Source organism: Bactrocera neohumeralis, chromosome 6, assembly GCF_024586455.1.
Source record: "Bactrocera neohumeralis isolate Rockhampton chromosome 6, APGP_CSIRO_Bneo_wtdbg2-racon-allhic-juicebox.fasta_v2, whole genome shotgun sequence".
Taxonomy (NCBI): Eukaryota; Metazoa; Arthropoda; class Insecta; order Diptera; family Tephritidae; genus Bactrocera; species Bactrocera neohumeralis.
The window spans coordinates 9,091,838-9,102,649 of record NC_065923.1 but is presented as its reverse complement, the minus strand read 5'-3'; the positions used below and the strand labels follow the sequence as shown (position 1 = coordinate 9,102,649).

The following is a 10,812-nucleotide window of genomic DNA, read 5'->3' as shown; positions in this document are numbered from 1 at the left end:
TTGTTATATATAATCCGACGTTTTCGAGCCGAATTTTCTTTTAGTTTTCTGGCTCAATGAGTATATAAACAAGCAAAATTGTCTCATTTGGAACGAAGAGCAACCTGAAGAGATTCAAGAGTTCCCATTTCTTCTAGAAAAAACAACGGTTTGGTCCGTCCGGTGGAATCAACGGTCAATATTTCTTAAAAAAAACCGATGTAAACGTAACCGTCAATGGCGACTGTTATCACGTCACGTTAACCGAATATTTGATGCCTGACAAGACGGCACTCTCACACATCGCATCAATTAATAGATTTATTGAGAGAACACTTCGGTCAACAGATAATTTCACGTTTTTGGCTTGTCAATTGGCCACCACGGTCGTGTGATAACACACCGTTAGACTTTTTCTTTGGGGATATGTCTAAAGTCTATACAGAACATCACGGTTGTAATTCGCCAGTTATCGAGTGATCGAAAATTGGACCCCATGGATGGAACATCTGAAAAGAAGCCGCGATCAACAAAAGATTAAATTGATAATCTTCAAAACATAAATGCTAAAGAATGTTCTTTCAAATGATAATAAATATTCCCTATTTAATTTGAAGTTTTGTATTTTTGCTTTAAAAAATAGGGAACCTCGAAATAGATCACCCTTTACAACACTAGCCTACAAAACAAATGTTTGGTTTGGTGCAGCTCTGTCCACAAATGTAGTTGGTAAGGTATATAGACAGTACAAACTTTATTGCTACTACTAGATATCAGCTGACAGCTCTGGTTTACCTACACTTATTATTTCTATTTATTTTCCGATTTATTCAAAACACACTTAAGGTGTGTTGTATGCAAAACATTTCGACACCTTCTATTTGCAAAGCGAATCACGAATATTTTAACTTTTACCTGTAAAGGCACAAAATACAAATGAATAATTGTCTTCAAAACTCCAAAAAACACAGCTTACTAATTTGGCACGATGGTCATGACTTCTTCCTCTTTTTGGTAATAAAAGACATATAAAAGTCAACATTTAGCATGTTTCCAATACAAACAATAATGGTGACAGCAACAATTAGTCCCCAACAGGAAGTAAACAAAGACCAGCAATGAGCCGCATAAAGGGGAGCATCTCCATCAATTGTGACATCTTAAGACTAGACTAAATGTGAGAAATGTTAACATAAAATCATGCAACGTAAATATGAACCCTTTTACCACGAGGGTAATATACCATTTTTTTTGTTATAGAAAGAATACAATTGACGCCACGAATGATAGTGAGTATCGGGATTATTGGATTCACTCCAGGCAATGCTTTTAAGCGAGCTCATTAAATCAAGTTTTCCTCGCGGTGAGTTGGCTTAAGGATTAACAGAATTTATATGATATAAATACCTGGTAAATATTTTAATATTTGTATTTCCGTTAAAGTTATTTAAAATTGAGCGGATATTTTTAGCTTTTTGCTTATTTCCAATTTGTTGTTTTCTTTTTCATGTTGCCTTACTTAATCCTTTCGAATATTTGATTCTTTTTGCCGGCCTTGTATATTATCACTAAACCACATCACTCAAATTTAATTTGCTCCAGCCAACGGAAATACAACACACACAAACACATAATCGCTCTTAACATCGATCAAAGCCTTTGCTTTGTTCTGCTTATCTTTGCACCAAGTACAATTTATTCATTAATTGCTGATAACTACTGGCGTTCACGCACGCCACTCTCACATCTCACCCTCAGGTGCTATCTCAGATATTAAACCAAATCTATTCACTGCAGAAAATTTATTAATTTATCCATTTTCAAATAAACACACGTTAACTGCGGTTGCTACGAAGTAATAATACCCTTGACAGGTGCAGGGAATGTTAGAAACACTATATGTACAACTAAGTCTGAAAACATTGCCTGTCAATGGTTTGAATCAAATGGCCTAGTTCTTTGCTTAGTTTCTTCCGAGTTGAGGTTACTTAACAAAGAAAAACAGATGGCAATTATAAACGTCTGCTATGATCGTCATCAAACGGGAAGTTTCTCTTACAAGGCTGTGGTTTCATTTTCATTGTGTGGGTTTTTTTACGTAGCGGTTCCCAAACTCAGCGCACAACCCTGGAGAGGGATGGTTCGCCTTCTCATTTTAGCTCGCCTTCAATCGGAAATTCATTGAATACCCAGGTGATACTTAGTCTTAGACCGGAAGTCGTGAGCTGCTTGAGCCATATGTAAAAGAATCGTTTCTGGCCACTCCCAAGTGAATGGCACTCGGAGAACTTTCCTCACTTGCGTGAACTTCTACATATGACTCCATCCCCCAACGTATACTGAAGTGTTTCGATGTCGGCGGTTTTTTAAGATAAACAGCTTCTTGAGAAGAACAGAATGTGTGCAAATTTCAGATCGACAACTCAAAACCTGACGGACTAGTCGCGGAGCCACAGTTAGAGGTGCGGATATGGCTAAATCGACTCAGCTTGTCACACTGATCATTGACATAACATATGGTTAATACTTTAAAAGGTTTTCTTCGAGGCGTTACAAACTTCAATATACCCTGTTCAGGGTATTAAAATTTATATGTACCCATGTTAATGTTTGTGTGCAACATATTCAGCGGCTGTCAAAGTTACCAGATCGGTTGCCTCTACTTATTATTTTCTTCATTGAAAATCCACTTATTGCTGGGCTTTTAAATATTCAGAATCCCGTACTGTTGAAAATATGTATGTTAAAACAGGTAGACTCTATTTTTTTCTCGGCATCACCAGAAAAGTCATCCTCTGGATCTGTAGATTAAGAGGGAAATTCAGAAAAAAATCTCCTAATACACTTTATATTAGATAATGGATTGTGGGTGCAAAAGTAGAGTTCTACAATGTAACAAGTTATGGGCTCTTTAACACATTTTAAGCTGCTTCCAGTTAAACCACTTCAAAAAGTCATATGGATGTATGTGTATCCAAGAATAGACTCTTTATTTTTTAGCCAAAACACCAGTATTATTTGTTTGATTAGAACTTAAAGCTGAAAATATTTAAACAATATTAATTTTGATGTATTTCAGCTATCAATTGTATATACTAATTTGTCTCATATGGCATACCTTAAGCTCCCATTCGCTTTATCAACGTATGAGCTCGTATACAGTGTAAGAAATACGACTGCGCGTGGCTATAACATGGTTGGTAGTGGTTCGATTTCCACTTTTCTAACTACTTAACAAAATGTGCTATTTCTGTGGTATTTTACACTAACAAAAACCAAAGATCTATTCAGAAGTGCGGCAAAGCTCTTCAGTACTATATTGATATAAAGCAAATACCCGGCCTGCAATCTGTCAATGATGATATTTTCTAGCACATAGCATTACTATCTTATCGCTGATAAATATTGACGTTCGATAATATTGACTGCTATGCACACATACGTCCATACCTCGTTGAAAGTAATTTTGGCATAAACGAGTTTTGTTATCAGCAGTCGCTTCTTTGGCAATACAAACCAGTTGCGAGTCAGTCGAACAAGCATTGTACCAACGAAACGTCCGTCCGCTAAGTGTTTATCATAGGCAAAGTCAGACTTTAACGAGAATTTGTAAGTATTTCAAGTGTCTCTAATTTCGTGAGTGCATCGTAAAAGATCGAAGTAATCCGTCACAAGTTCAATAGCGGTCTCCAGAATGGTAGTTTTCGAAAAAGCTACGGTGGAGTTGTCGTAAAATTAATTAATCAAAATAAATACTTGAACTATCAAAGTAGCAGTTAAAAGTGTTTGGAAGTTAAACTGCTTAGCAAAAATCAACGCAGACGATTCATACGTGATGCCTTTGCCGCCTAGTATCGAAGAGCCGGGCAAACAATCATGGCTGCGTATGCTCTACCGTTATCGACTTCAATTTCAGGCAATGGCTTCGGGTGAGTACTGGCTGCACGCACCTTTCTAGTATTGCTAGTCGGGCAGAAAATTTTGATCTCGCAATAAATTCGGGCATTATGATAAATTATTAAAGTGTAATGATGCTCTAAACCTTTTGAGCTAAACCTATCATTTCGAAGCAGCCTGTGGCAGCACAAAATCCATAGGGGCCACAAACCACACTAGCGCTTCAAAAGAATTCTTAAATAAGGATGAAAAACATGATTTATACTAATCATCATCATTCATCAACTTTTTTATTCATCTTACAGCGTCTACTATTTACTTCGCTGGTGGCTTGAAGCTGGCTTGGTGTATATTTGAGAAGCCAGTTAGCGGTTCCCAAAAGCTCATCGACACCCATCTGCTGACGATCGCATGGTTTGTGGGCGTGGCTGCAGGAGCAATCATGGCAGGCGTGTTCGTACACCGCGTTAGCAAGAATATATCACATGTACGTACCTAAATACACCTACACAACTCAAATTGTTTGTTTAGAAGACGACCCAGGGCTGATTAAATTCTAGTCTATCAGAAATACCAACCATTTATTAAGAAAAATGCAACTTTATTGGCGATAAGCTAGCGTTATCAAATTCAGCTTCAATGCGGGAGCTTGTATTGGTTTATTTAGTTACCTCTACGAATAAGTTGTTAAACCTTCATTATCAGCGATCCACCATAGAATGAGCAATAAACTCTCTTTATTAGCTGTGAACTAAAAAAAAGTATTAAAGTCCTATTATTTAACTTAAATGCTTTACAAAATAGTTCCTGCTCCTTAAAGGAGGAACGGGTCTATTTATCACCTAAAACTAGGCGACATAGATATAGAGTTATGTATATACTCGTATAAATGATCAGGATGACGAGACGAATCGAAATTCGGGTGACTGTCTGTCTCTAGTAAAGTGTAAATAGTGAGATACGACTAGGCCTACTTTCCAGATAGCACAATTTCAGTCAAAGTGTGAAATATATATTCGAAATTTAGAGAGAATCCCTCCCTTATGATAGTATTCCTGGTTGTTAAAAATGGTTTTAATCGTGTCAGTACTTCCTTTAGCTCCCATATGCATATCTAACAATGAGAAAACATATTTTACTTATAACAGTATATCTTTGTGTTTGAAATAGATATGCTTGGGCGAAAACTTAACCTCGTCTCCATATAACTAACATCAGGGTCATCCGGCTGACTTTACTTCATAGGATTGCTAATAGTATATGAGTATTAATATGTGGGATGATAATAGTTAATATATAAAACCGGATCGATACTACCACAACTCCCATATAGTTACTACATAAAATAATAGGGTAGTCGAAAAAGTGTAGCACAACAATGGTTCGCTCGCTTCCGTTCTGGAAATTTCGATGTGAAAGATGCACCTCGCTCTGGTCGACCCATCGTTGAAAAAGTCGATGAAATTATGGAAAAGATTGACCAGGACCGTCACATAAGCAGCCATGACATCGCTAAGGAACTTAACATTCATCATCAAACGGTTTTGAAGCATTTAAAAAAGGCTAGCTACGAAAAGAAGCTCGATGTTTGGGTACCACATGAGTTGTCTGTGAAAAATTTAAAGGACCGAATTAACATCTGCGATTCTTTGCTGAAGCGAAATGAAATCGAACCATTTCTGAAGCGAATGGTAACATGAGTTGAAGAGTGAATCAAATATGACAATACTGTGCGAAAAAGATTATGGTCCAAGCGTGGTGAAGCTCAACAAATGGACGCAGAGCCAAGATTCACGCCTCGAAAGGTTATGTTGAGTGTTTGGTCAGATTGGAAAGGAATCATCCACTATTAGTTGATCCAGCCTGGTCGAACGATTGATTTTGAATCTACATTTTACTGTCAACCACTGATGAGATTGAAGCAAGCAATCGAAAAAAAGGACAGAACTGATCAATAGAAAGGGCAGGATAACGCTAGACCACGCACATTTTTGATGACTCTGCAAAACTGGGAGAGCTTAACTGGGAAGTTTTCATGCGTCCGCAATATAGCCCTGACTTTGCACCATCGGGCTACCATTTGTTTCGGTCAATGCAGAACTCCCTTAATGGAGTAAAGTTGGCTTCAAGAGAAGCCTGTGAATTGTCGCAGTTTTTCGCCGAGAAACCAGAAAAGTTTTACACTGATGGAATAATGTCTCTAGCGGGAAAATGGCAAAATGTGGTCAACCAAAATAGTACATATTTGGTTCATTAAAATTCATTATATGTAAAAAATAAATAAGTTGAAGTTTGATTAGAAATGCGAAAAGAATTTTTTGACTACCCTATATACATACATACATGTCTATCTATATAAATAAAAATGAATCGTCAAAATACATATGTATGTACGCTCATAACTCAATAACGCCTGGACCAATTTGGCCAATTCTTTTTCTTAAATGTTCGTTGAAGTTCAAAGATGGTTTTTACGGCGAGAAAAATTCGAATAGTTTCCGGAAAACCCCTAAAAACAGCCCTTTTCCTTTCCCCATACAAACGTTACAATAAAAATGAATGTTTGTTTGTTAGTAAAACTAAGAGAACGGTTGAACCAATCTTGAAATTGAAAGGTTGTTTGTTGTGGATAGGGAAAGGTTTAGAAATAGAATACCTTATACTTTTATTGAGGAGAAGTCGGATAATTGGACAATTCCAAAAAGTAACATTTTCCATACACATTTTTTTCAATTTTTGTTTGTTTTGTTTTTCAATATTTTGATTTGTAAATTATTTGAATTGTTCAATTTTGATCGCTTGCTTTTTTATTCCGGCTATCCAAAGGAAAAATTATTTAAAATTATTCAGTGAAAACTTTATGTGTGTTTCACACAATGTGAACAATTGCATATTGAAATTTGTTACGAAGCACTAAGAGGTCGCGCTAATATTGGTCGGCGTTCTTTTTGCCATCAACGTATGGCAGCCCAAGGAAAGGCAAGAAGTACTCCCAAAATGCGATGACATATGTACGTGCGGAATTATGGATCGCGGTCAATCAGCTAGCGATCGTAACGATATCACAGCACGACTTATTAAACAATAGCTGCGATGTTTGATGGTCTTTATCTTGAAGCAACCTATGGTATATATGGTGCTGTTAGATGCTGAATGTATTCTGTAGAGTAGCAAACAAAATGTTTGCCGCACGCACGCATTCTTCTTTGGATGCGGATGGTGTTTACACCAGATCAAATTGATGAAATCATTTCAGCGGAAATTCATGATTCAGAGATAGATCCAGAATTATACGAAGTGGTGAAAACCAATATGGTTCATGGACCTTGCGAACCTTACAATCCCACTTTGGTTTGTATGTTTGACAATAAATGCACGAAACACTACTCATGTGCTTTTTTCGGAAACGGAAATGGGAATAATGGATATTCAATGTATCGGCGTCGCTCACCAGACGACAATGGCAGAACATTTAGCATTTAGAGGCGTGAATATCGACGTTAACAACACATCGAAGCTGACAACACATGGATCGTACCATATTCGCCACTTTTGTCTAATTCACATTCAAAACTCATGTCAATGTTGAATATTGCAGATTGGTGAAATCGATCAAATACGTTTGCAAGTACGTCTCCAAAGAAAGCAACATAGCGGTTATTGGCCTTGAACGATATGAGATCAGCAGTATCGAATGGGTGTGAACTGCAATAAAGCGCTTTGTAGGATATTTACTTTTGCAATTCATGAAAGTTTGTCGACTGTTGTGCGTCTCGCGGTTCAACTTCATTTAAATCATTGCGTATTGTGAATGGTACAGTGTGTGCAACTTTTTGAGAAGCATGCCAGCAGTTGCATTTGCTGAAATATGATAATCACTGGAAACAGACGAAGGACAATGCGATAGTTACTTCGCATGCCACTGAAGTTCGCATACTTTTCGCGAAGATCATTTCGACATATCAGCCTTCAAATTCGCGTTAATTATGGGATACGAAAAAATTACATTGCCGACGACATTTTACATTGTATTCGCTTAGAATTGGAAATGGGCAAATTTCGGTTGATACTTCCAGTTTTTCCTTTTAATGTTTTTAATGTTTATCCGAATATTGGTCAAATTATCGTAACTGCAATTGCTTGAGTGCACGCTCAATTTTAGCTGCCAAAAATACCGATGTTAATGACTTAAACTGGAAGGTTCAAAGTCAAATTCTGGGAGGTTTGCGCTCATATAAATCGATCGATCGTCTTGACAAGGAAGACGAAACCGTAAATTATCCAGTGGAATTTCCAAATTGCGTTTCACAGTTAGATCTGTCATTATTACGTTTCACAATCTTCATGCGCCGAAACTGTGTAATGGAACCCGACTGATTATGACGCAGTTATCGAACACATGGGATAGCCATTTTAGTTCAAACGTAATCAATTTCCAGGGAAAATTGCCTTTGCGTTGACAATCAACAGGACACAAGGAAATCGGGAAATGCTATGTTTTTCACACGGCCAGATATACGTGGCGTGTTGACGAGTTGGAAACCCATCTTCTCTGTATATTTACGCACCAGAACAGAAATCAAAAAATTATGTTTATTAAGTTGCGCTACATTAGAAAAAATGTAGAAAAACCGAAAATAAATCATATTCGACTATAAAAAACACATAATTTCACGCAGGACAACGGCTGCGGGGTCAGCTAGTGTACATATAAAATTGCTTCGGTTCCGATCTGATTGTCGTTTATCTCCTCAAATTGTTTCCCTGGCTATAATTCCTGCTAGTTGCAAGAGTATAAAATATTCGGTTGTACCTGAGCATAGCCCTTCCTTACTTGATTAGAGTATTGTTATTTCGTTTACTGACTCGTTTACCTGAATGTACCGAATGCGTTATCTCTTTCACTTTTCCACTTGATATAAATAGTACTTACCAATAATGCTACCTAAGTAGGCCCTAATCAATTTAATGCCCATAGATTACACACGCACTTCAGGGAGAGAGAGCTTTCAAATTAATCAAAATACCTTCACATTCTAGAAATTTGCATATGAACCGTTATCTATATTTGCTTGTGAACTGTATATTTACTGTTTACCTTATCGCTTTTTGCTATCTTTTCAGTGGACCAGCGGCACGCTCCTTCTGCTTGGGGGCCTGCTCTTTGCCTGCGCACCCTCCTCGTTTGCCTGCATACTGTGCAGTTGCCTATTGGAAGGCTCCGCTTATGGCATCAATCAAGTACAAGGGCTCGTGACAGCCGGGGAAGTGGCACACAAAGACATTCGTGGCTTGTTGGTTTCCAGTGAGCGCGTTTTCCTTTGGCTGGGCATCTGTCTGCAGCTGTTTTGCACGCGACTGTGGTTCTTATACGAACCCACAAAGGGCTATCCGCTGCACCTAAATCAATTACATGGCACTGTGGTAATCTTGGTGGCGCTGTGTGCGCTCGCCTGCAACACACTCTACCGCTTCGAGTCGCCGCTGCTGCTGCACATGCAAGAGCGCAACTTAGCCGCCACATATGTAATGAATCGACTGCAGAGCACCAGCTGCACCAGCGCTGAGTTGACACAAAAGCATGAGGAGTGCAAACAGATGCTGGAGCATGATGCGGGCCGACAGACAACGCGGAAGGCGGTGCGCAAGAGCAACTCACTGCCGTTGCTCAAGATGCTGTTACTGCGTTGCTACGGCACCGTTTCGCTGTCGTTACCCGTCAATCGCACATTTGTCACCGCAAGTATGACGGGCTTGAATTGTGCCACAAACTGTGTTTATCTCTTGGCTCTTTGCGGTGTGCTCGGCAGCGTTTTGGGCGCTTTGTGCGTGGACAAATGTGGGCGACGAAGGATCGCTGTTATTTGCCTGCTCTTCTCTGGAACTTGCGCGTTTCTCTTGGCCGGCGTGCTGCGGTATATCTACGAGCAAATTTCGTTGGTTCTACTGACGCACCTGACATTCGAATTGGTCGTCTACCTGATGTGGTGCTATCAGGCTTTCATATGCGCTGGCGTTTCGTTGGTCTCCAGTGTGTATATGTCAGAAGCATTTACCGTGTCTGCGAAGGCTTGCTGCTTGGCGGTGATGGTGGTGTGCGAACAATTCGTGCAAATAGCGCTGGCTTTGCTAGTCTTCTACACGGATTTCAATGAACCGCACTTCTTCTTTATCGTTGGCGTGCTGGGCATGCTGCTAGGCATACTAGCTTTATTCACTTTGCCTGAAACTATGAAAACATCGCTTTACGAATGTCTTCTAAAGTTCAACAATGTTCCTTAATATATTTAAGTTAGTCTTAGCCATAAAATCGAATTTATGTAAGTTAGATCCACATACTTATGCCAATATACAAATATAAAATATATTACCATCATAATAGTCAAGGTTATAAGCTTTCTAATAACTTTAGCAGATAATTTAGTTTAATTATTTAGAAATGCTTTTATTTACAGTTCTGCAAATAAAAGCAAAAATCAAACAAAACTTCCCGGTTGTTTCAATCCCAGTAACTTAACGTCGAAGTTAATCCAAAAAATGCGTTAAGAGCAGGAAGCTAGTAGGTGAAAAGCACGCTCAACTCACCATGACCAACACTCCCCAAAGCGTTTTTTGAAGGCGAATTCGACTCAGGTCACCACTGTCTGAAAGGAAATATAAAAATATATTTTTTAGTACACTATAACTGTTTCTAATGCCATAATTCCCCCATTTAATAAAGCTTAAGGCTTGGAGTCAACAATTAATTTAGAACTAGGAACTCGACCAAAAATTTAAATGTTTTTCTGAGTCTCAAAATGTCGATTATAAATCGAATTCAGGTACTACAAACGCGCTCAAGTATGTAAATAATTTATTGCATAAATTAATATATTTACTGAAAGAAAATATTTGATCGAAATCCTACTTCTGCTTTCACGAAGAATCAATGCTGTA

At 38.3% G+C, this 10,812-nt stretch overlaps 1 protein-coding gene across 1 annotated transcript; it reads left to right on the top strand.

Moving 5' to 3' along the window:
- Positions 1–3,291: 3,291 nt before the first annotated feature.
- Positions 3,292–10,273, top strand: LOC126763566 (solute carrier family 2, facilitated glucose transporter member 1). The gene is made up of 3 exons (XM_050481198.1): positions 3,292–3,908; positions 4,182–4,363; positions 9,001–10,273. Exons 1-3 carry the CDS (start codon positions 3,815–3,817, stop codon positions 10,156–10,158), a joined length of 1,434 nt encoding a protein of 477 aa, XP_050337155.1. The 5' UTR covers positions 3,292–3,814; the 3' UTR covers positions 10,159–10,273.
- The last annotated feature ends 539 nt before the right edge of the window (positions 10,274–10,812 follow it).